General features: G+C 38.5%; 1 protein-coding gene across 2 annotated transcripts in view; it reads right to left on the reverse strand.

Moving 5' to 3' along the window:
* The window catches only part of Cybb (cytochrome b-245 beta chain), a 43,654-nt gene extending 17,400 nt beyond the window's left edge, over window positions 1–26,254 (reverse strand). The window contains exons 1-7 of one of the 2 annotated variants that reach the window (XM_070040648.1): window positions 26,212–26,254; window positions 19,071–19,166; window positions 16,084–16,194; window positions 8,806–8,890; window positions 7,188–7,333; window positions 4,375–4,565; window positions 448–577 (exon numbers count right to left, since the gene is read on the reverse strand). In XM_070040648.1, coding sequence (XP_069896749.1) covers window positions 448–577; window positions 4,375–4,565; window positions 7,188–7,333; window positions 8,806–8,890; window positions 16,084–16,194; window positions 19,071–19,163 — 756 coding nt within the window. In that variant the 5' untranslated portion in view covers window positions 19,164–19,166; window positions 26,212–26,254. Of the gene's footprint in view, window positions 1–447; window positions 578–4,374; window positions 4,566–7,187; window positions 7,334–8,805; window positions 8,891–16,083; window positions 16,195–19,070; window positions 19,167–21,523; window positions 21,628–26,211 lie in introns of those variants that run through there. The other variant, XM_070040647.1, reaches the window with a different exon arrangement.
* Window positions 26,255–26,940: the final 686 nt, after the last annotated feature.

Consider the following 26,940-nt stretch of genomic DNA (forward strand, 5'->3'; position numbering starts at 1 on the left):
GTCTGGCTTCTTTCATGCCTAGTAGACTGGATTTTCTGATGCCCGCAAAGAGTACATTTCCCTGATTTTCCTCCCAATTCTTGAGCCATATAGAAAGATGCTCCTCATAGTGATTTGAGCTATTCACCTCAGTGTAGGATGGAATAACAAAGTGTCCCTTTGGAAATTGACTAGTTTTACTGTGGTCTTTGCATTTAGAAGAAAAAATGATGGAATCTCTTGAATCAAACACTTTTTTACCAGGTTTTATGTTAGGACATTGACCAGTGCAAAGTTTATATTGCAAGAAACAATTCTAGACATTAAATAGAGAAAATCAGACACAACATCCTCGAAATTCTATGACATTTGTAACAGACAACTCTAGGACATAGGTATATGCTTTACAGACACATTTGAAAGATTGCCAGTAATAAAACTATAGTAGTAATGATAATTTATACGTACCATAGGAGGATTCCCAGAGAACTTTGGTATGGGACAGTCCTTTATTTTTCCCCACTGGGAGATACTTTGATTACATTGTACTAGTTTGTGCTCATTCAAACTTTCTACAGTCTGCCCACGTACAATTCGTCTGAGAAAAAAAAAAAAGTTAAGTTCAGACAACTTTTGGATTCTTAAAATTTTTTGTAGTACTTGAAATGGAACCCAGGTCCTACGTGTGCTAGGTTAGCACCTGACTACCAAGCTACATCTTCAGCCCTGACTCTGGACATACTTTAAAAACCTTAATGTGTATCCTATACTTTTCACTAAAAGGACTATCTTATGTTATCTCTGAACAAATTAGAGGAATGGAAAGAAAATACATGATCTTGTATAGTAGGAAAAATTGTGTAATGGCATGAAGAATATCTATATTATTACAGAGGTTAAGTCTATTTTTAAAATTTTATTGTCAGGGTGATGTAGCGGTTAAGTCTTAGATCATCCATACAATACATATATTTTCTTAAAGGGAAATCATGTCTCAGCTATTTTGATTTATAAACAAACACAAGAAACCAGATAAAATGCAAATGTAACATGCTGAATGCTAGTCCATACTGTGCCTTTGTACAAACTAGATAAAAGTTTGTCTTCTGTGAGGACAAAGTTCTAGGTAAAGGGTGTAACTAGCAGTAGGATAACCCATACAGTCATCAACAGTGGCCTTGAGAACTAGAATTGAATTAAAATTAGAATTGAATAAAAATTAGAATAAAAATTATCTAGAGTGGGAGTCATGGTACACACATATATTCCTACACTCAGAATGCTGAAGGAGGAAAATTATTAATTTGAGGCCAGATTGGGCTACATAATGGATTTGAGGAATACCTGTGCTACACAGTGAGACCTTGTCTAAAAAATGAGATAGTAAAGAAAATGAAACTAACTAAAGTAACCTAAGAGGTTGAATTGTGTTTGAGAAGACTTAATCCTATGGGGATCATGCCATCATTACAGGCACTAGTGCCAACGGTATGTTCAGATATTATTCACTTAAAGTCAGTAAATGCTAATGGAGCAACCATGAAAAGATAGTTCTGGATTAGTGATGATGGGAAGATGGAGACACTAAGTTAAGTAAGTCATGCCCTTGACTTCAAGGAAAATAAACATACTCTTCAAAATATACAAAAAATAGCCCAAGAAACCAAGCCAGTTCTAGTGGTTCATATCTGTAATCCTAGCCACTCAAGAGGCTGAGATCTGAGAATCATGGTTCAAAGCCAACTTGGGCAGGAAAGTCCCTGAGACTCTCATCTCTAATTAACCAGTAAAATGCTGGAACTGGAGCTGTGGCTCAAGTGGTAGAGTGCTAGCCTTGAACACAAATGCTCAGGGACAGCACCCTGGCCCAGAGTTCAAGCTACAGGACTAGAAAAAGTCCTTTTCAAAATTTGTCTTAGAGAGAGACCTAAAATGTATCATGCCATATAGTATATTCTGAGGATGTTTTAATCAAATTGAACAACCCCCTGTTTTTGTTCCCAGGAAAGAATCACCATACACGCAGCAATTACTATGGATAGACATAGAAAAGTGTTGTTCACCAATTATCTTAGTTAATGATCATAACAAGCTTGAAAGGCAAGTATTAGGATCATTCCCATTTTACATGAGGGTAATAACTCAAGCCAGGTAGCATTGGGTTCAAATCTCAGATCAAACCCTTGGAAAAAATATGAAGTAAAATAATTTAGCCATAAAATAGGTATAATAATACCTCATTAAAGTACTTCATATAATAGTACCTCATCATACCAATTGATATGATGTATAAAAATGTCAGCTATAAACTGGGCCATAATCCTAGCTACTCAGGAAGCTGGGATCTGAGGATTACAATTTGAAGCCAGCCCTGGCAGGAAAGTCCATGACTCTTATCTCTAATAAACTACCAAAAATTTTGAAGTAGAACTGTTGCTTAAGTTGTAGAGTGCTAGGATAGCACCCAAGCCCTGAGTTCAAGCCCCAGAACCAGCACAATACTACTATCCACTATAAATCAAGGGTCAAAACAATGATAGCTATTAAAGTTCTTGATTCTGATGCTCACATAGGGAGTAAATGATAGAAAAAATCCAATTTTGTATTTCTGAAGTTTAGTATCAGAAATCTGGAAACCTGAATTTTAATTCTAGTTCAACTGTTACACAGTCGACTGGGAACAATACCTAACCAGTGTAAGTAACAGATGCTCCTCCAATGGACAGCAGAGTAATGAAATCTCTGTCTGCTCCAAAGGAAGATGGATATCTGTGACACTATCCAAATAGACAGTGTTTAGAACTGCTAAATTAGAGAAGGGAAGGAATTCTTTGTGTTCCCTAGAATTCACTGAAAGAGCATGTTTATGATGAAGCTCCGTTTAAAGATATTCAATTACTTTAGAAGAGTCAAGAGATTTTTCTACCCTGTTGATTTCTTAGCACTTAGAAAGAGTTTATCAGGTGTCAGAGTCAGGAAATACATTAGAACATATGCAGAAGTTACCAAAGCTGTTCTCCTTACCCTTCCCCTTTTTATTCTCGACTTGACTACACTAGCCTAATCAGCTTGGTTCTGAGAAGAGTGTTTGAGTTTTGAATATCTACTTTCCCAACCCTTAGTTTCCTGGAAATCTGTACCTACCAGGGAACTTTCCTGGGCCTGCAGGTGGTAGGAAACAGTAGAAAAAGGAAATCAAGTATTAAAGCTGATTCCTTCCAAGTGCACGTGAAGGCTCTGTGTATTTCTGTGAGAACATTCATGTAATTTGTTTTAGACCATCTGTACTCTGGGTCACTCTTCAGCTGTGAGGGGCCTAGTCTACATATTTTCACCATTTTTATTTTTAAGTCACTAGGAATAGTAAGAGTATTTATACAGTTCAGAGATTAAAAGAAACATTTAACATCAAACTGTAAATATAGACCTTGAGGCAGAACAGTGCTCAACAGATGTTAGCTGCTACTTTAATTATATGTTTCAAAGCAATATCCATGTATTTTTCTTGCTAACATTTCCCACAGTGCCCAAGGTAGGTCTTGATACACAGTAGGCATCCAATAAATAATTGGTGGTTTCAGTCAAAATCAGCTGAACCACAGAAAACCTCAATTGATTAATCATTAACTCTTCTTGTTTGGGAGTTCATCCAATTCACTAAGTGATTAGGTCACAGGAGGCAAGTTTGTAGACATGCAAGATCCTACCACTGTTATATACTTGCAGAGATAATCAGACTATGATGTATTTTCCTTGGAGTGATTGCTATAAATAACTACATTGCAAGCAGTAGTTAGTTGGGTAGAGGAAACTGTAACAGTTGCTTAGCAGTTGCTTTTGCTGAGAAACACTGACTTCTTACTTGGGCTCATAAATTAACTAAAAGCAGGATAAAAGTGACGCCATCTTGGAATCCAGAAAGAAGTGGAAAGCTTACCAGGCATCTTACTATAATAAGGCTCTCTGGACCAATCCTGAGAAAATGTGCTACCAAGACCACTTGTGACTGTCACCAGTCACTCATAGCCATCAAAACATTTCTGTGACTGAGACTATGTAACAATTACGTATGACTTTTACCCTATCTCCAATTCTTCCTCCTATTTAAAGCTAAAGAAAATGTCTGTTCCAGGAAAAGTACAGAGGTTGGATTGAAATGTTACTTTTTCTCTCTTCATGGAAAGTGGCCAGACCTGACCAGGGAATTTTGTCCTGGATCCTAAAATCTCCTGCAACAAAATTTACAGTGTTGCTGACTGGTCTCCACTAAAGTGATCTCTGCTGTTCTTTTACATCCCCACAGTAGACAGGTTGACCACATATAAGTAAGAAAGTCACTGTGCTTCTCCTAGGGCAACACACATAAAGTCCTTGGCTATGGGACTAAAAACTCACTCAGCTCCATGGATGGCAAGACCAATGAAGAAGATCACAAAGAGGTGGTGTGTGTACCAAAACACTTCAAAGTAAGACCTCCGGATGGTTTTGGTGGAAGAGGTAATAATTAATATGAGACACAATGTGATCACAATTCCAGTGATTCCTGCCAACCGAGTCACAGCCACATATAGGCCCCCTTCAGGGTTCTGTAAAATAGAAAAAAAAACACATGCACATATTATCATAGGTTCTCAAATGCAGGTATTTATGAAAGTATTTAAACTTAGACTCATGTCTCCTTAGGAGTAGTCCTACTCATTCCTCATGGAGAGAGATAGACTTGGAGTAACTATTTCTTAATTTGAAAGTTTACACAGTTGAGGAGTCATAGAAAATACAAATTTGTATGTAAAAAATGATGAACGAGGTCCTAAAATTGTTGGAAACTCTTTCTCCCTTTAGTTTCAGAAAGGGCAAGAGTGATTGCTTTCCCGGAGGCTGGGTTCACCAGGAGTGGATCCTGGGATGAGAATTCATAGGCCAGTGATTTAGAGAATGTTCTCTGAGAGAAACTAGTAAGCAAATGAGGAATACAACAAAAGAAAAGGGAAAAAGCCAAGCAAGAGCATGAGCTCAAAGTCTCACAGCGGATAGCTTTGGCATGACCCTGTAGGGGAACTCTGAAGGATAAGATATACCTCAGAGTTTATCCTAACTGGAGGCAAAGAAGATGATAATTAAAGGCCTACACTCATCACTTATTGGATAAAGGATGCCAAGGGAGAGGTTACTGTCTAGGCCCTTCCAATTTCCAGCAAGGTCAGTCCATGGAAAAGCAAAGAGGCACATGTAACCAAGTAATAAAAGCACTCTGGGAGGTCTCAGATAAAATAAAAATGACCCCCCAAATCTGGGCAAAGTATGATAGTGTCAGCTCAGCTAGTATGTTCATATTGCCTCCCTTATACATCACTGAGCCAGCAATGAACAATGTAAAGAAAACTTACCCAAGAAATGATAGAATAAAACAATTGGTTTGGTAGTACTTAATTCTGTCCCTAAGGAGATACTGCAAAGTTTCCACCTGTCAGTTCAAGGATAACACTAATGTTAAGAATGTTCTTGGGGGCTGGGAAGGTGGCTCAGTGGTAGAGCGCTTCCCTTGCATGCCTGAGGCCCTGGGTTCAATTCCTCAGCACCACATAAACAAAAAGCAAAAAGCCGGAAGTGACGCTGTGACTCAAGTGGTAGAGCACTAGCCTTGAGCTGAAGAGCTGAGGGACAGCGCCCAGGCCCAGAGTTCAGGCCCCACGACCGGACCCCCTTCCCCCAAAGAAAAGAATGTTCTCGTGAATTTTTCGTAAATATAAGGAATATGTGATTGAAATTTAATGGATAGTCGTGATTTAGCCTCTGCCATAGGGCATATGAAAATAGCCGGGAGTAAGAAGCTTCAACAATGTATGAGATGAAAGAAGTCCTTGACTCTGAACATTCTTATGTCTGCCCCTGAAAAGCTGCCAAGTTACTCTCAGTGCACCAAAGGATAACAATTAGCAGCTAAGAGCCACTCCCAGCTGTTGTAGGCAAGGAAGAACACAAGCATCACTGACAACTGTCAGCTGATGGTTGATCTGACACTAACAACTAGGCCAAGCGCTCCCTAATTTACACAAGTCACTTCATATAACATCAACATCAAACAAGGTTACTTTGTAACTGATGAAGTGAGATGCTTTGAAATTGTGTTTGAGCCCATACAAAACATGAGTGATGCTACTTGTATACCTATTATATATTTAAACACCTTGGGTTCTTTCTGCCTCTTAGGAGAAAAAAATAAGATAGTGATCTCAGAACCATCCCTCATTCCTGACCATCCCCAATTCAAAGCAAACTCTTGTGTTTTTTTTGTTGTTGTTGTTGGTTGTGGGGCTTGACCTCTAGGCGCTGTCCTTCAGCTCTTCAGCTCAAGGCTACTGCTTTACCACTTGAGCCACAGCACCACTTCTGGTTTTCTGGCGGTTTATTGGCAATAAGAGTCTCACCGACGTTCCTGCCCAGGCTGGCTTTGAACTGAGATTCTTAGGTCTCATCCTCCTGAGTAGCTAGGATTACAGGCATGAGCCACCAGTGCCTGGCAACCTTTGCTTTTTAAAACCATCCTCAATACCATCTAACACAAGTTTTAATTCCTATCATAGATCTCTTCTAACAACTCCCTGAGATTTCTTTATGGCATGGAATTCCTGTGGCAAGTGGCAAACCCAATTTGTTTGATTAGCTATGCCTTCCTTGCTTTATTCAACTCATGGCAAACTCATTGGTGAGCCTGAGTTACCTTAGTCACCATGTATACACATTTTCAAAGGATCTGGAAAACAGTTGGACAGCCTCTACACATGGGATCAGATGTGTGGGAGACATTTTCTCTGTACTCACATTCTTTCTGTTTTTTTGGGTCCAGTCGTGGGGCCTGAACTCTAGGCCTGGGCGCTGTCCCTCAGCTCTTCAGCTCAAGGCTAGCGCTCTACCACTTGAGCCACAGCGCCACTTCCGGCTTTTTTCCTGCTTATGTGGTGCTGAGGAATCGAACCCAGGGCCTCATGCATGTAAGGCAAGCGCTCTACCACTGAGCCACCTTCCCAGCCCTGTACTCACATTCTTTTTTTTTTGTACTCACATTCTTATAACATATATACAAGTATCTCTCACAATCAGCCAATTTCTGTTATTATTCTAGCTAGGTCGAGTTCTTCAGTCACTAAAACAAAGTCTTCTGTTTTGATAGCCTATGAAGCATCTCAGTTGGGAAATGAGAGGTTTACCTTGATTCTTTCTCGAGCAAAGTTGAGATAAGTTTCATTCTCTTTGTCTCCAATGTTAGACAGTGCTATGGAATAATAATCAGAATTGTTGACTCGGGCATTCACACACCACTCCACATTGAATAGATGTGCAATGGTATGAATTGCTAAAAGGGCAGAGAAGAGAAACAAGGAAAGTGAAAGGTATGCACAAATTTATCATAATCTGGGCTTCTAGCCACAGCCTCTTACTCTATGATAAGCCAAAGGAACACAAAGTTGGTCTAGGAGGCTTATAACCAAGATCAGGGTCTCCAAAGCAAAGGAATCTTTTTTTTAAGATTTTTTTATTGTGAAAATACTATACAGAGGAGTTACAATTACATGGACAAGATAATGAAGCGAAGGAATCTTAGTGGTTAAGCTCCTTTCCGCTGTAGGGTTGTGGAAATCTCTTAACATCTATGGTGTTGAGGTAAAAATTTTGAGCTAACATTTCTAAAGATTCAACCAATTTCTGAACTTCTAGATTAGCCTCTGTCTCCGAGGAAGTTAGCTGTGCTCTCCTTATCTCTCTCTTTCCCTACTGTGTCTGTTTTTGCCATATGTCATATAAACATAATGCAATTATCTCTGAGAAAGATTAAAGAATGATTGATACAATCCAATGGCTGTATGAATATCTTTAAAATGAGTTTTCTATATTTGACAATCATTCGTATAGGGTTTACTTGATACCAAGTACCATTATCAGTGCTTTATAATTTCTTAAGCCTTAATCATTGATGTAGGTACAATTAATATGAGCTTTTCATACAGATGAGGAAACTAGGGCATAGTAACTTTAAAATCTTGCTCATGGTCACCTAGTCAGGAAGAAGCAGAGCTACTATGATTGTCTTAGGCATGTTCCTTCTTTTTTTTTTTTTTTTTGGTTGGTCATGGGGCTTGAACTCTGGGCTTGGGCGCTGTCCCTGCACTCTTCAGCTCAAGGCGAGTGCTCTACCGCTTGAGTTACAGCTCCACTTCCAGCATGTTCCTTCTTGTACCAACACTCTTACCATAATAATTATGATAATTGTATAGTAGATATGCATATTACATGCATACATATAATGTGTTATTTATTATTCATCAATGCATGTTTATTAACATGCATGCATATTATTTATTATACATATTATTATAAAGTAACTATAGTAATAATGAAGGTGATAAGTACTTTCTTAAGGGAGTCTCAGTTTATGGACTGATGCTCCTAGATGTTTACTGAAAAAAGTTCACACGTCTATATGTGTAGCCAGGTAATTTTGTAAAATCCATGAATAGAGGCTCTTATATGTGGATTAACAAACATCTTTGGAAAAGGATGAGCTTGACTTTTCCCATGGCATACTTTCATTTTTACAGAAAGATCTTCAGATGATAAAGCCTTAAAGATTAAAGAAATAAATCTTATTTTTTTAATCTTAATATTATGTAAACGATTTTGAACAGAACTCATTTTAAAACTATGGCACATCTGACTTTACCCAATGAAACCATAAAATCTGATCTCTTACACATATGTATCTAAGAAAAGAATAAACTGTCTGGGTACTATTTTTCTTTGCAATTTCAAATGTCTTAATAAACTTACCAGAGTGCAGTGCTATCATCCATGCTACCATTTTATGAAAGGTAAGGTTCCTGTCCAGTTGTCTTCTAATTCTTGTTGAGCAGCACTTTGGATTAAGAAAGAATAGAATAGAAATACTTAACAAAAAAGGTTTCTAATTTTCACAACCAATCTACAAATGACATCTTTCTATGCATTTGATGGATGAGAAAATGTAGATCCAGAGATGTAGTCGTTTTTCCTCAGGTCAAACATCTAGTAAGTGACACAGTTCTCATAACAGTGAATTTGGACAGATAGCATATATATCTATACTGTTGCTATTCCTAAGTAATTTACGTACTAGACAGAGAGGAGCTATAGAAATTAACAAAGAGCAGTCTTTTCTTCACATACCTGGTAGTCTAGTAAGGACAAAGACAAGCAAATAGTTCGAGTACAAGTGATTAGTGCTCCAACAACACTCTACTATATACACATTATGGGAGGTCAGAGACACGACAAGAAAACATCCCTGACTATATAATAGCAGCAAAAAAGAAAGACAATCACATTTACCAAGAGCCTGTTCAAGGATCTACTGTAAGCACTTATATGCATTGATTCACTTAATTCTTACATGAGTCTTATTATGGAAGTACCATTGTTATTTGTATATACCAGAAACAAAGACAGAGAGAGATTATCCTACCTTTATTCACATCAGAGCAGAGCTGTGATTTAAACCCATGCCATCTGATAACAATATACATCAATATTTTGCTCTTTTGTATCCTATCTGATTACCTTTATAATAAAAATAGTATTTTAGCCCATATTTCAGTGAATTTATCCTACCTGTGTATATTAGTAGACTTGGGTTTGAATGTGGATTCAGGCCAATATTCAAAGCAGAAAGAAAAACACTAGTTGATAGTTGAAATAGAAATTTTGCTCTTCTGAAAATTAGACAATTTCTGGTTCTGACTGCTTTGTTCCAGAATCTAAGTATACTATCACACGGAAGACTTTTAAGAAGGCAAGAATTTAATTTCAAAAATATCTTAGATATTTAAATGTATTCATTTACAAGACCATTCTTCTGATTCTTAGAATTGCAGAAATACTGTTGAGGAAAACACTGAGGATTCCAGGTATATGTAAAAAAATGACTCAGGCTTTGTTAAGTCTTAGAAGGTGAACCAAAGAGTTGACCGATTATGTAATATAGTAAAATAAGTATTATTCCCCCTCAATCTAGGAAAGAAAATCAAAACTAAAATCTTCCAGTGGCTGGAATCTAAATCTATTTATCTATCAAAGTTTCATGGCACTTTTCATCAAATAAAATGAAAAGATATAGTCACTATTATTCTAAGTGACTAAATATTGAGTGATATTGCCCCATTCATAAGTGAAGAAAGCCAGACCCAAAGAAACATAGGCTCCATGGTTTCCTTCACTTGTAATAATTATATTATAAGTCTAAGGTAGTCCTAGCAGAGGATCACAATAGTTCAACAGCTTTGTACCTATGACCATATAAAAATGATGCTAATTGAAATGAACTCCAAGATATGGAAACAAGAGTTTTTTAAATGTACTGTGTGAAGCTATTTTTTCTTTCATTTTTCCCTTTGGTTTACTCCCTGTTGTCCCTGTTTTTAATTTGGGTACCCTGTGTCTTGTATATACATTTATCTGATTTGGGGAAGGGAAGGGGAGTAACAAAATGGTGAGACAAAGGACTAAGGGTGAACCAATGCAAACTTTACAACTTGTGGGGGCGGGGTGGGAGAGGAGTTGAGGGTAGGGTGGGAAGGGAAAGTGGGAGAAAATGAGGGAGAGGGAAACACTCGTAGGCAAGAAATATACTCACTACCTTACTTAGGTAACTATAACCCCTCTGTGCATCACCTTTACAATAAAATAAAATATCATTTTAAACAAGAATTTAAATATTCTCTCTGGAAGGTGGTCACCAAAATTAAGAGTGGCAGTAGTAATATTTAGAATAGATGGCAGTTAATAAGAGGTGTTTTATCATATGAATTACCAAGATCATCTATCAGTGGGCTCAGTCTATACTAGGGAAATGTGTGAAATTTTGATTTTTAGTTTGTTTTATGTCAGTTTCTGCCCAATGGGTTGGAAAGCTTGGATGGATATCTAACAACTTCTAGTCATCATTGACTGATGGGTATTCCTAAGGCATTAACTTCCTGACATATAAGGCTAGCCCTAGAAAAGTTATTTTACTAATTGTATTGTTAATAATTTTAAGAAAATCAATTCTTCTGTTCCCAAACCCATAGTTTTGTTTTGTTTTGTTTTCTGGTCATAGGGCTTGAACTCTGGGCCTGGGCGCTGTCCCTCAGCTCTTCAGCTCAAGGCTAGCGCTCTACCACTTGAGCCAACTACTTCCGTTGTATGAGTGCTTTATTGGAGATAAGAGTCTCACGGACTTTCCTGTCTGGGCTGGCTTTGAACCGCAATCCTAAGATTTTAGCCTCCTGAGTAGCTAGGATTACAGGCGTGAGCCACTGGCACCCGGCCAAACCCATAGTTTTTAAGAGTCCTTAGGGGAGGCAGTGCAATTAGGAGTTGTGTTCTAACCAGGATTTCTTAACTAACAATCCTAGTGAAAACTGCCTGTTTCTCAGGCTTTACTTCCTCTAAAGAGCAAACATTTGTTACTTATGTGGCAAAAGGAATTTTGCAAATGTAAAGTCCAAAATTGACTTTAAGAGGCATATTATATGGGTAGGTTTGACCCAATAACATCAACTCTTTGAACTGGACTCTATAAGTCTACGATGAAGGAAGTCTTGCTTGCTTAAGGATGTAGGGAAACACATGAAGGGAGTGGAAGGGCTCTAGGGTCTACAAGGTGCCCCTGTGTGGCTGCAAACAAGGAAAAAGACACCTTTTGTCTGAAACTGAATCTGCTAAGAAGCAAGACATGCTTAGCAGAAAAGCTAGTAACAAGGTGCTGCACTTCTGACTCACACAATTGTAAATTCATAAATAAGGGCTATGTTAAGCCATTAATTTTGTGGTAATTTGTTATGTAACTATAGATAAACTAATATAAACCCTACTAAAGTGGTGACACTGGGTTGGAATTCTAAGAATCAGAGAATGGGAATTAGCAGAGTTGGAAAGGAATATTGAATTACATTTGAAAGCAAGTTTTAACTTCAGATATGCCCTGCTGGGACCCTGGAACATTGAGTAATGGACTGGAGTCTCTTGTTTCCTCATCTGGATAATCACTATAGGTCTTTTCTCCTAAGCCTGCTGCATAGACTCATTGAAGGATATAATAAGAATTAGCTGTAGCTTGGCTCCCCAGCTAGAAGGCAAGCTTACTATAAGAAAATCTGTATACTATATACTCTTTAAAATTCTTTGATAACTCTTTGGCTGAATAAATGGATTGTACTTTCACAGTCTCAAGACACAGATTACTCTAAACCAACAGAGATGTCATTACTCTCTTTTTATTTATTTATTTTTATTATCTTGGTAGTTGTACAAAAGTTTCCATTTAACAAAGTAGTTTATGAATACACATTTGCCCCTGTTTTATCTTCAACTTCTTGACAAATTCTTTTGGTGGGAGAGGATTTACTAGATCTTACATGGTAAATTTGAAGAGGCAAAATATGGTTTTGTTGTGGGCCCCATAATCTTATGTTTATCATGATAATCAGTATGGATGATCAAAGAGGTGAAACAATAAATATTAATACCCCTTAACAGCTTCTGTCATAATCTCTTAGAGAAAGATAAATGGAATTCCAGAGCAAAGGATAGAAGTGATTGAGAAATACAACTAAGAAAAACAGCAACATGATTTTATTTTAATAGAGATTTTTAAAAAGCTAACTAAGGGCTGGGAAGTTGGCTCAGTGGTAGAGCGCTTGCCTCATGCATGAGGCTTTGGATTTTATTCCTCAGCACCACATATGCAGAAAAAAGCTGGCTCAAGTGGTAGAGAGCTAGCGTTGAACTGAAGAGCTGAGGGGCAGCGCCCAGGCCCAGAGTTCAAGCCCCATGACCATCAAAGAAATAAGTAGATAGATAGATAGATAGATAGATAGATAGATAGATAGATAGATAGATAGATAGATAGATAGATAGATAAATAAATGGCTAGTTAAAATAAACTTTATTAAAAGGAAAAATTGAAGCTACTTGCCACTAATGATCCAGTGGAGTGGCAATGGGTCCCACTAGGGCACTTCAGTGTGGTCAATGATAAACAAACCCAAGAGGAAGCCACAAGTCCTGCTGAAACTGGGCTTCCAAGAAAATGATCTTACCACTTCCTGACTGGGGGCAAGACAGATCATTGGTAGAGTGGGAGGAAAAGCTTTGCTGCTTTTGGTTGTCCAGGACCTTTCTGTTCCTCCTCACCATGAAGATATTATTTTTGTTTTTTTTTGAGTCATTTCAGAATTATTGCCAGCCACCAAAAATTACCCAAGCTGCCTTCTATCCCATAGCTTCCCTACTGAACTACCTCTATGCTGTCTACAATTGACTTGGAAAGGGGAAGTGCTTCTGAAAGCCTTGCCCAATTTTAATAAACTCTTGTTTGAATGCAAGGACAATTATTGAGACACCTTGGCAAATTTCTATGCTCTATTGAAACTATGGCTTTTGAAAAATGAGAAATGGAACTAAAAAGAAACATAGTTAATGGTGTGTAGTATGAATTTCTGTAGCTCTATTTTATGTACATTTGGTCTCGTCACATGCAGTATTAATGTATGTGAAGGAGATATTTACATACAATTTGGGAGAAATGGCAAAGTGCAACCATCTACCAAACTCAAGAAAAGGAGTTGACCCTGTCCATACCTACTGATGGGAGAATGTGGGAAGAATATTAAAGAGTAGCATCTTATTTACATAGTACTTTTATAATTTTGAAATCCCCAGTTTATTCTCTGTCTTCTTCATAAGACCCTAAGCTTCTTTAATCTTGTGGAAATTCATTCTTACTCTAATTCAACATTTGTCCCTAGTACAATTGCCTAGTAGACTTAATTGTGTACTTTCACTATAAGTAAATTCTCTCTCTCTCTCTCTCTCTCTCTCTCTCTCTCTCTCTCTCTCTCTCTCTCTCTCTCTCTCTCTCTCTCTATCTCTCTCTCTCTCTCTCTCTTTCTCTCTCTCTCTCTCTCTCCACGTCTCTCTCTCTCTCTCTCTGTATGTCTCTGCTGGGGATGGAGCTTAGGACCTTATATATGCTTGGCAAGTTTTATCACTGCACTAACCACTTAGAATGGCATATTCATCTTTACAATGTCATTGTTCAGAATGTTTCTCAGCTAAAATATCTGACACAGAAAGCCTAAAGAACTCAACGTTAGAAGGGTACGTGATTAGAGACAGAGCCATGTTAAGGTCAGCATTGAAAACTGGCAGCTGTACAAAACTCAATTAACAACACCACTTGCTATTGAGAATTGATTATAATCTTCTCAATGTAAGAAACCACAGAGATGAAATTCTACTGGATTAAAAGTTTAACTAAAAGTTGGCTCAATGAGACCCTTACTGTAAAATACTTTCTTAAAATTATTTTTTGTTGGGCTGGGAATGTGGCTCAGTGGTAGAGTGCTTGCCTAGCATGCCTGAAGCCCTGGGTTGGATTCCTCGGTACCACATAAACAGAAAAAAGCCTGAAGTGGCACTGTGACTCAAGTGGTAGAGCGCTAGCCTTGAGCTGAAGAGCTGAGGGACAGTGCCCAGGCCCAGAGTTCAGGCCCCATGACAGGCAAAAAATAAAATATATTTTTGTCAAAAAGATGTTCAAAGGGCTTTCTATTTAACACAACAATTTATGTGCACCATGCATTCTTAATCATAACTGCTTCATTCATTCTTCCCACCATCTATTCCATACCATCTTTTTTTTGGGGGGGGGTTCATGGGGCTTGAACTCTGTTCCTGGGTGCTTTCCCTCAGCTCTTCAGCTCAAGGCTAGCACTATACCACTTGAGCCACAGTGCCACTTCCAGTTTTCTGGTGGTTTATTAGAGATAAGAGTCTCACAGACTTTCCTGCCTGGGCTGGCTTTGAACCGTGATCCTAAGATCTCAGCCTCTCTTGTAGCTAGGATTACAAGTGTGAGCCATCGGTGTCCAGCTATATTCCATACCATCTTTGCTGTGGCATAGGTGACTGATGAATATTTACAAATAAAGCCAATGCACTATAGAGTTTGTTGTTGTCATTTTGTTTTTACAGAGATGACATTCTTTTAAAAAAAATCTTCTCTACCCCCATTCTAATGTTTTCTCTTTAGAGTAAGTAAAGCCTAAGAAACAGGCAGTGTTTTCACTAGAATTGTTAGTTAAGAAATCCTGGTTAGCACACAATCCCAAATTGCACTGCTTTGAAGCAGCACATGTTGTAATAGTAGCATTTAGACTTGTGACCTGACAGCAAAGAGCCTCATGAGAAGAGTTTCAAGGCAGAGGTAAAACGAGGCTATTTTTCAACATGGGAGCTCAGTTCTATATCCAGATAAAAGAATATATTAAATAAAAACTGGCAGCAAGCGATATTTTGTTTTACAGACATATGATGCTGTTCCTTCTAGGATTCTTAACATAAAGTGTGAACTTTGCATATGAATCTGCTTTTTTTCTATTAAAATTAAGATGACTGAATGTGCTATAAATTACATTGAAAATCGTAATTGCTGTTGCTCATTGAAGTGCCATAGAACACATCTCATAAAATCTCCATGTCAAGTGAGTGAGGTGGGAGCAAAATTAAATGGGAGTGTTGGGATTCAAAACCCAGGTGACTGTGCCACAAGAGACAGTTTGCTTTTCTACGTGCCACCAACACATTTTCAAACTGTCCTGTGACTGTGATTTGGTCTTAAAATTCCTCTATACAAATGAGTATTCAAATAACCTAGGCTAAATAATCTCGGCTAGAGATGACAAGGATGTTGTAACTTCAGAAACTTGTTAGTGGGGACACTGTGAGCGCAAATTGGGCAGAAAACCTTCAATCCTCTTGCCTTTGCCTCCCCAGTTGTAACTTTTAGGCCCTCACCACCATTCATTCCCAGCATTGATTGGTGCCTTGTCACAAACAAATTTTCTTTGTCCAGAGTAGATGGTTGCCTCTGGGAGCTTCATCCACTAATATAGGAAAAAGAAAAGCCTATTCATGAGCATGGCGTGGCTCATGAATATTCTATAGTAGCCAAGGGCTTGCTTTTCCTAAGAAACAACATTTGGATATTGGCTTTGAGAATGAGAGGAACTGTCAAATTCTTGTTCTTACCGCACTGGAACCCCGGAGGAAGGATAGCAGATTTCGACAGACTGGCAGCAGGATCAGCATACAGTTGAAATTCAGGCAGGCTGCAGGGGCCCTGGCCAGGGCCAGTGCTGACTAGAGGAAGGAGCATAAGGGATAGTACAGTGACACCAGATGAGCACAGAAAGCCCCACTCTCACTTCTCCTTGTTCCCAGACTGAGGCCACACACCAGACCCTCTAAGAGATCTGGAAATCAAGGTTGTGCAAAGCAAAAGTTTTTCTTTCAGGGCCTCTTTTATTTTCATCTAAAACTGGACCCTTAATCCAATCCAATATTTGCTAATGAACACTTTTATATATAAAGAGATGCAGAAAGAATTTTACTATACATTTTGCATGTCTATGTTGTCATCCCTCTATGAGTGCATCAACTACTATTTTTGATTGTTTGTACAGTCAATTGTGGCTATCAGTTTACTTCCTCCTAAATACTGAAGTATGCATGTCATGAACTTGAGTTCCTTACCCACATTGGACCATTTTAAGATTTGAAACAAAGTTTTCTTAATGCTTAGACTGATCTTCATAGTAACTCATTGGTAGACTGTAATGTTTTATCATTTTAACTACAAGCTATGTAACATTTAAAGAAGTTGCACATTATGGATAAGTTGCAGATATCAATGATAATAACAATACAATTATTTTTGTATTTACATATGATTTATAAAGTATATTAAAATTAATATATTAATTCATAGTTTCGGCATGGTGTAATAGAGTTCTAGTGCAGTAGAGATTTTAGGCAGTGTTATGATTTAAACTCAGGCACTGACACTTGCTAGGCAGGTGTACTACCACTTGAGGCACATCCCCATACCTTTTAGCTTTAGTTGTTGATATGTCACATGCTCAGCTTTTTGTTCAGATGAGGTTTCACTAATTTTTTGCCTCATTTGCTTTGAACTGTTTTTGTACTGATCTCCACCCTAGGGTAGCTGACATTACAGTCCTGAGCCACTGCGCCTGGCCTATAATTATATATATATATATTATATATAAAATATATATTATATATATATATATATATATATATGATGAAGAAGCCTGATAGTTCATGGAAACTAAGATTACTATTAAAAGAAAGAAAGAAAGAAACTCAATGGTCTCCATTACAAGTTCCTTAAAGTTTCCAGATGTGGAGAGGTTGATTTTTCTGAAAATCATTTCACTAAGAGGAGGTTTGTCCATGGACAAAAGTGGTAGTAATTAGATGACTTAGAAAATATGCATGGGCTGGGAAGGTGGCTCAGTGGTAGAGTGCTTGCCTTGCATGCATGAGGCCCTGGGTTCCATTCCTTAGCACCACATAAGCAGTAAAAAAAGCCGGAAGTAGCACTGTGGCTCAAGTGGTAGAGTGCTAGCCTTGAGCTGAAGAGCTGAGGGACAGTGGCCAGGCCCCCCAAAAAAAGAAAATATGCAAAATTAGCTGGGCTCTAGTGGCTAACACTTGTAATTTTAGCTACTCAATGAGGTTGGGATCTGTGGATTAAAGTTCAAAGCCAGCCTGAGCAGGAAAGCCTGTGAGACTCTTAACTCCATTTAGCCACCAAAAAAAGCTGGAAGTGGAGCTGTGTCACAAGTGGTAGAGAACCTTGATAGAAAAAATAAATCTCAAGCCGGGCGCTGGTGGCTCACGCCTGTAATCCTAGCTACTCAGGAGGTTGAGATCTGAGGATCTCGGTTCAAAGCCAGCCCGGGCAGGAGAGACTGTGAGACTCCTATCTCCAATAAACCACCAGAAAACCAGAAGTGGTGCTGTAGCTCAAGTGGTAGAGCACTCGCCTTGAGCTGAAGAGCTGAGGGACAGCGCCCAGGCCCAGAGTTCAAGCCCTACGACAGACAAAAAAAAAAAAGAAAAAGAAAAAAAAAAGAAAAAAGAAAAAATACATCTCAGAGACAGCACCCAGCCATGAGTTTAAGTCTGAGGACCAGCGCAAAATACAAGGAAAAAAATATAAAAGCACATTTATTCCAGAGATTTCTTCTTTAAGCTAAACAATGACACATGACTTGGGGGAGGGAAGGGATGCTTCTTGGTCTCTGCCTTGCTTTTGTTTGTTACACTGGCAGGCCTTAAATGATTCTTAAAGAATTTACAATGGAGGGCTGGGAATGTGGCTTAGTGGTTGATAGAGAATTTTAGACTTTGCCAGAAAACCACCCAGACATCCAGGTACAGAGAACAAAGAAAGGTTTATTGCCAAGAAAGTGGCCAGCAAGACCCCTTCTCACAAGGGAGAAGTGAGAAGAAGCACTGGTTATTGTCTGAAGTGACCTATATAAGCTAGGAGGTTTAGGAAGGGCTAGAAGGGGCTAGGAGGCAGAGATCCTAGTGTGGACATGAGGGCCAAGGGCTTTATCATGGCTGACTAGGATTTATGGTTGCTGTGCAAATAGTAGATAAGGGATCCTGCAGCTGCCCAGACCTGAAGGTCACTCTGAGGGGCTCTTGTTGCCTTCTATGGTGGTAGCTGCCCCAGAGAAGTGCCATCCCAAGGTAAAGGGGGTTGGAGGCTGATTATTTACTGCCTTTACTAAATGGGCCTAGTGTTGTCTAGGAAGGGAGCATGCTAAGCTGTGGAGAAGGGAAGGAAAGTCTAAGCTATGGGAAAGGAGCTCATTGGGCTAAGAGGGGTAGAGCGTTTGCCTAGTATGCATGAAGCCCTAGGTTCGATTCCTCAGTGCCACATCAACAGAAAAAGCCAGAAATGTCACTGTGGCTTAAGTGGTAGAGTGTTAGCCTTGAGCAAAAGAAGCTCAGAGACAGTGCCCAGGCCCTGAGTTCAAGAACCAGGAATGGAAAAAAGTAATTGTAATGGAGGGAGTGAGGCTGATAGTGCTGTTTTGGTTGATAATGTAAACTTATTTAAAATATTAAAAGAAATAATAAGGTCAGACTAAAAAATGTGAGCCAGTCAATATTGCCTGAGAACAAATTGTACTTACCCCAAGGAGTTTTCTAGTGTAAAAGTATTTATCTTGACCATCATAAATTCGGTAGTACCAGACAAAGAGGAAGACATTCATCCCCAGCCACATCAGCTGCATAAACAGAAAAGAATTGCATCATGTTTTTGTATCTCAATAGGTAGATTCCATGCAAGATAAGAGTCAGATGAAGGTCAGGACTTCTCCAAGTTCATCTTTTGACAAGATGGCTACAAAGCTGGGTGCAACCAGCTTAAAGCCATTTCTTTCCTATAGCAAAGTCACTATTTGTTTCTGTAATTAAACTTAACCACCCTGTCATGATTACTTTACTCCTTAGCCAAATAAAAATTAACACTCTTGTTTCATTTCATTTCTTTTTCTTCCTTACTTCTTGACATTACAGAGGTAGATCACACTGATTGGCCAGCAAAATGAGAAGAGAAGGAAATATATCAGTATTGCTATCTCCCTATCAACAGGACATCGAGTTCTGCTTTGAAGAATCAGTCACCTCCCTGTACCACACATCATCTCTCTCCAGCTAGAGGGAGTCACATGAGCTAACATGACAAGCTTTCCATCCTACTTGATAAAATTTTCTTAACTCTTGAGGGAGGTGATGTTGATCATAACGGAGCATGTGAGTGGAATGGGATTTAAAGACAAAGCAAACTTTCTAGATTGTGATTTTTTTTCATTGTATCCCAAGCATAATATTTCTTTGAGTGATGATGCTCTCAGTCTTCTACCTTTGGCTCCATAGTGATCTTCTCTTAAATATTAAATGACTAGTCATTGGTATTAACTATGAAACACCCATAGATGCTTGCAAAAAGTTAATCTTTACAAAGAAGTTGCTAAAACAACTTCTCCATTTCTTGATCTTGTCATGCTTCACAAGAGGTTTGCGAAGCTGTGTCCTCATTTTCTTTCTTTCTTTTTTTTTTTTGGGTCCGGTCGTGGGGCCTGAACTCTGGGCCTGGGCGCTGTCCCTCAACTCTTCAGCTCAAGGCTAGCACTCTACCACTTGAGCCACAGCACCACTTCCGGCTTTTTTTTTCTCTGCTTATGTGGTGCTGAGGAATCGAACCCAGGGCCTCATGCATGCAAGGCAAGCACTCTACCACTGAGCCACGTTCCCAGCCCTGTGTCCTCATTTTCAAGTAGCTGAGTGGATATTTTAAAAGAAGATCATTTCTTAGGGAAAATTGTGATAAGAGCTAAAAGTATAATACAACTGTTTTTCATAGGATTAATAGTCTCTTAAATGGTACTAAGAAATCAAGTTGACAGTTTCAAATCCTCAGACATTTATATTGCACTATAATGCTGGTTTGGTATGAAATATCTTTAATAACAAAATATTTGCTGGTTTATTTTATTTATGTAATTTCTTTCTATCTCTACAATTGAACAATCCCATATACTCCATGATACAATCCTTACAAAAGTTCTAATTTGTAAGTGTTCTTTTTACTAGCATGCTTCTATTATTGGCTGTTTGGAAAGGCAATTTAGAAATCACATTTCTTTCTAATCAATTGGTCCATAATGGCTTTGTTGAGAGTATCATCTTAGTAGCATAGTTATATCCTTTATGTTCAAAAGCACAGAAACCAATATCTAGTTGGGGGGGGGGGTCCAGTCGTGGGGCCTGAACTCTGGGCCTGGGCACTGTCCCTCTGCTCCTCAGCTCAAGGCTAGCACTCTACCACTTGAGCCACAGCACCACTTCCGGCTTTTTTTCTTTTTGCTTATGTGGTGCTGAGGAATCGAACCCAGGGTCTCAGGCATGCAAGGCAAGCGCTCTACCACTGAGCCACCTTCCCAGCACATAGCCAATCTTTACTTACATTTTTCTCAAAATAGATTATATTGCTAAATATGATTGCATATTATATATATATGAGTCTAGATAGTTAATTTTAATTATGTTCTCTTGGATTTGGGTAAACTTCAAAAATAATTGGTATAGACCTCAGAGAATAGATGAAACTTGTTTTTAACTTGGTTATTTTTAGTGTTGTTACTAAAATATAGGTCAATTTCCTATACTTGAATCTGTCTTCTCTTTGTTATTTAAAAATGATAAAAAATTAGTTGACCATTTTAAGTAGTTTAAACACATAGAAAAATATAGAAGTTTGCCTCTGAGTAATTAATGAACTCAGACTTAGGGATAATTAACATGAAATGCCTTATAGTCTGTCTATGAAATGCGAACTTATTACTCCTAGAAACTCAGAACTAAACTAAGAGAATTGAGTACCCAATTATATTTTTTCCATTAAGAAACTTAGAAGAATAAATTCATTCTGTATACAAATAGATGTTTGTTCATATAGCAAATCAATTTCTCACACAACAATAACAAAAATCTCATTTTTGCCCTATTTTAGCTTCAAGGAGAAACTAAACATATAAAAGAATTCATAATTAATTCATTCATTAATAATGTTGGTACTTACAATGACAAAGATGGAAAGCCCCTCATTCACAGCCCAGTTCCCCATCGTGACAGAGGTTCAGTGTGCTCTGTATGACTTTATTCTATACTGTGCTGCTTCTTCTTATGAGGAAATGAAAACAGTGGCCTTGGGACAATAGGTTTCCTTTTCTAGTATCAGATATTAGCTAATCATTGGTCCATTGCAAAAGCCTGTTTCCACAACAAATTTAAATATTTAAAGCATCACACTACAGAAAAACAGATTGGAAAATGAATGCAATGTATACAACTGAAAAATGATGGAGTTCAAGGGATGTTTTTCAGTCAGGGGACTTATTTTTTTAAACCTAACCAATTATCTGCTTGCCAATGTCAAGTCACTCAACTGGCCATGTCTTGGTGTGGGATAAAACACATTAAGCAAGTGGGACATTTTTGCCAGACTTTTATGGCAGTATTTATATTTTCATTGAGAAAAGTAACAACAACAACAATAGATGCTATAGAAAGCCTATTACACACTAATTTATTTGGTGTGTGTGTGTGTGTATATATATATATATATATATATATATATATATATATATATATATATGTGTGTGTGTGTGTGTGTGTCTATGAATGTGCATTTGAGCTGAAATATACACATTTATATGCATGCACACAGCATACTAGCATACACATACACACCAATTCATTTCATTCTCACAACTCAATCACTATAAAGTGGTTTCTATTATTATAATTATATTTGAAGATGAGGAAACTGAAACTCAGAGATGGTAAGTTGCTTGGCCACAGTCACAGAAACAGAAAATAACAGTTGAGATTTGAAACCCAAATTCTGTGGCTCCTCAGTCTGTATTTTTTGTCAGTTGTGGGGCTTGAACTCTGGGCCTGGGTACTGTCCCTCAGCTCTTCAGCTCAAGGCTAGAGCTCTACCACTTGAGCCACAGCACCACCTCGGGCTTTTTTCTGTTTATGTGCTGCTGAAGAATTAAATCCAGGGCCTCATGCTTGCAAGGTGAGCACTCTACCACTGAGCCACCTTAACTATGATATCAGAAGAAAATCCTGGCTGTAATATCCATCCTGTATCAACTACCTACTGCTACAGAAAATGAAAATATAACAAAATATCAAATACTCAAATGACTGTCAAATTCCCAGGCAGACAACATTTCTCTATAGTGTGTGCAAACAAGTAAGACCATGTCGGATATAGTTGGTGCCAAAGCCACATGTAGTAACCCTTTCCCCAGACTGCTTCTGAGTCTTTCAGAAATGGAAAAAATAGAAGGGTAAGAGGGCAACTTCACTATGAGATCAAAATTATTAACAAAAGAAAAATAAGAGAGAAGATGTATGCATTCCTTTGACTCTTATGAACAAACCACATGGGTCAGCCTCAGAAATTATAAGAAATAGTAAAATAGAGTTTCACTTCATAATATTCAAGGAAAGGTTCTGAGCTCTCACCTCCATGGCTCTTGGAGCACATATAAAGGGAAGTCACTCTCCTGGTTCAATTTCCTGAAGAGACGACTTCAGGGAAAAACAGTTGGATGGTAAAAACATGAGTAAGTTACATGCTTGTTTGCTCTCTAATCTATGCTCATTTCTTTGTCCTGCTGTATTTCAGAAAGAATTATAGTTGCCAGCCTCCTTGCCTTCTAACATCTGATATATTTAGCTAAGCAGGAAAATACAAAGCGGGGAGAAACCAGCGTTCCTTCCCTTGGCTTTTTGTTTTAAGTGGTGTTCATAAGCTGTGTGCATCTCCACTGAGGCTGCAACCCCCAACTGGTTGGGCTTCCCTCAATGTCACGAGCTTCTGTTAGCTAACACCATGGAGTTCAAGCTTTTGCCAGATGGTCCTGGCTGCTTCACTGGAGTTACACCACCTCCTCCCAGTTCCCCAATAACTCTGAGGGTGGCAACCACTTCCTGCACTTGGAAATCTTTATATTGCTTCTGCACTCCCTATTGGGATTCTCCACTTTTCCATCATCCATGCACTAACTTGCTGGTATGAAATCCCCTCTGTTGAAACATGGTGGTTTTTAAATTTTTTTCTAATTGGACTCTGAAACAAAAAGTAATTCAGATGTATACTTATTTTCTTATGTAACTAAGGAAGTGAGGCATACATGCCTAAAGAGCTATAAAAAATCCCTTCAAAACCTGTTTTCTCTCCTCATCTTAGCCACTGTCAATCTCCTCCTCAGAGATAACTCCCACTCTGTGGAGCTCTTTGAAACTCAACAGTGCTCTTTGGTGCCTCTTTCCTCTTTTCTCTTTCCACATCCAATTCTATTTCACTCTTCAAGTCTTTCCCACCATTTTCCATCTACCTCCTGAAGCTTGTGCTCTGCTGGGGAGGCAAGGGGACTGTGAATTTCATACACTAAGAAATTATGTTCACTGTCTCATAGAAGCTTTTTTCTTATATATTTTCCCACTCCCTTTCCTTGCTTCTACAATTTCACAAGAAAATCACAAATAAAAGCACATTTTCTGTAGGTAGTGGACCATTCTCTCCTACTGATTTTTTCCCACCCTAGTGAAAGTAATCACAGAGCTGATGAATAGTGATTTCTTGAGGTCTTTAAGTACCTCAATCAGTTTCACAGCTGGAGGAAGAAAAATCAGTTGTGAGTTCTGTGGATTTCAGCAGATTCTGTGGAAATGAACTTCTGTTTTGAGAATGCTGGTTAAGAAAACTGCCATGTCTTAGCTATGGTAAATAATGCTGCAATAAACATAGTTGTGCTGGTAGGTTTAGTGTGGTCTTGTTTGTGATCATTTGGGAAAATGCCCAAAAGTGGAATGGCTGGGTCACAGGGGAGTTCTATGTGGAGTCTTTTGAGGAACCTCCATACTGCTTTCCAAAGTGGTTGAACAAGTTTACACTCCCACCAACAATGCAATAGGGTTCCCTTCTGTCCATATCCCCTCCAGCATCTGTTGTTATTAGAATTCTTGATTATAGCCATTCTAACTGGGGTGAGGTGGAATCTCAATGTTGTTTTGATTTGCATTTCTTTTATGGCTAGAGAGGTGGAGCATTTCTTCATGTGTCTATTGGCCATTCTTATTTCCTCTTCTGAGAAGTTTCTCTTTAAGTCTTTAGCCCACTTATTTATTGGGCAGTTGTTTCTTTGAGGATTTGTTGTTGGGGGATCCAAACAATCGCAAACAAAGCTATACTAAAGCTACCAACACAACTATGTTTATTGCAGCATTATTTACCATAGCTAAGATATGGAACCAACCCAGATGCCCCTCAGTAGATGAATAAATCAAGAAAATGTGATATAGATACACACACACACACACACACACACACACACACACACACATAATGGAATTCTATGCCTCAATCAGAAAGAATGACATTGCCCCATTTTTTAGGAAATGGAAAGACTTGTAAAAAATCATACTAAGTACCATAAGCCAGTCCAAAGAAATTTAGGTCCCATGGTTTCCCTTATTTGCAATAATTAGTATAAGTCGAGGGCAGGCAGAAAAGGTCAAAAGCTATGTACATATGACCATATAAAATGATGTTAAGTGAAATGAACTGAAGATAGGGACACAAGTGGTTTTTTTCTTTCTTGCTATTGTTTTTAACATATTTATAATGCCCCATGTGTTCTTTTTGTTTCTTAGTATGTTCCTTAGGTGTAACCCCTATTTTCACTGTATTTGATGTCGGTGCCCTGCATCTTATATATACATTTTTCTTTTTCTTTCTGTTTTTTTTGGGGGGTCTGGTCCTGGGGCCTGAACTCTGGGCCTGGGTGCTGTCTCTCAGCCCTTCAGCTCAAGGCTAGTGCTCTACCACTTGAGCCACAGCGCCACTTCTGGCTTTTTCTGCTTATGTGGTGCTGAGGAATCGAACCCCGGGCCTCAGGCATGCAAGGCAAGTGCTCTACCCAGCCCTTATATATACGTTTTTCTAATTTGGGGAGGGGAAGGGAAAAAACAAAATACTTAAATAGCGATACAGGTTGGCCCATTGTAACAATGAGATATATAAGACACTATGTTGAAAAATGAACTGTACAAATTAGGTCGGGGGGGGGGAAGGAGTGTAGTTGTGGTGGTGGGCGGGAAGGGATGGTAGGGGAAAAAGCAAAGGAAGAGGCAACAATAATTGATAGGAAATGTACTCATTATCTTTCTTATGTAATTGTAACCCCTCTGTACAGTATTTTTGCAATAAAAATGTATTAAAAAAAGAAACAAAACTGCCTTGCACCCTGCTCTGAGAAAGACATGCAGAAAGGTTGATAAATAAGCAATGGGATTGGTAGAATGGCATTCATTAGACATGGAAAATGAAGAAATTGAAGCTCTAGGAATCTCCCAGTCACTTTGGCTGTCATTGTCTCCCAAACTGGTAATGTCAAGTTAGATTGTGGTAACCATAAACATGGGCTCAGACAGCTGAGAGAATAAATACTGAACACCAGCCCCAATAGGCAACAATGACCAACAGCTTCAGGCTTGTAATGGAGTCCTACACACATCTGACTGAACAAAAGAACAGAGAGGAGAAACAAACCCAGGTTTCCAGGAAATTCCCTTGTAGCTCAAACTACAAAGTAGACGCATTATTCCAAAATGGGAAACTTTAGAAGAAAGGGAGATGTATTATTCCACCAAGATACTCAACAAGTATCACTCAATCGCTGTACTCACAGAGTTGAAGACCTCTCACTAGTCATCCTTAGGCAAGACACTTGAGACAGATAGAGTCAGGGCATGACAGTTCTAGAATGAACAGGATATATAGCAGAGTGAACAAGCAATGCAAATCCACTTTCCTAAATCTGGTTGTTACAGGCATGTGCCGCTGCACCTAGTTTATTTGTTGAGATAGAGTCTTGTTGACTTTTACCAAGGCTGGTTTTTAACCATAATTCTCTTTGTCTCCTGAGTAGCTGGGATACCAGGCATGTATCACAACACCTAGCCCAGTCCCACATGCTTATGTTTGAAGTAGGTACAAGATACAAAATTCCATCACTACCACTTCCAGCTTTCCTTCAAGTTTGATTATTTGGATTTTTACTGCATATATCAAGAAAGGGTCTTACTAAAGTGTGCTTTAATGAAACATATCCTTATTCCATAATCAGAATCTCACAGTTAATGAAAGTTTAAAAAGCCTGCTGAAGAGGAATCTAGATACTCTATCTCATATTCAAGAGAGAAAATAACAAAATAAGCAAAAAAGAAGGGTTATACAACCCAGAGTGGTGGTGAAGGAGACTAAGAAGTCAGCATTTAGGAAGATAAGGCAGGAGGATCACAAGCAAGACCTTACCCCCCAAAAAATATTAAGGAGGAAGGGAAAATTTACTGATCAAAGCAAGTAAAAACATGAAGAACATTGTTTTAAGTGGCATTTCACTTAATAGAAAGTGA

This window comes from Dipodomys merriami, unplaced genomic scaffold (assembly GCF_024711535.1).
Source record: "Dipodomys merriami isolate MVZ:Mamm:240054 unplaced genomic scaffold, mDipMer1.0.p SCAF_3, whole genome shotgun sequence".
Taxonomy (NCBI): Eukaryota; Metazoa; Chordata; class Mammalia; order Rodentia; family Heteromyidae; genus Dipodomys; species Dipodomys merriami.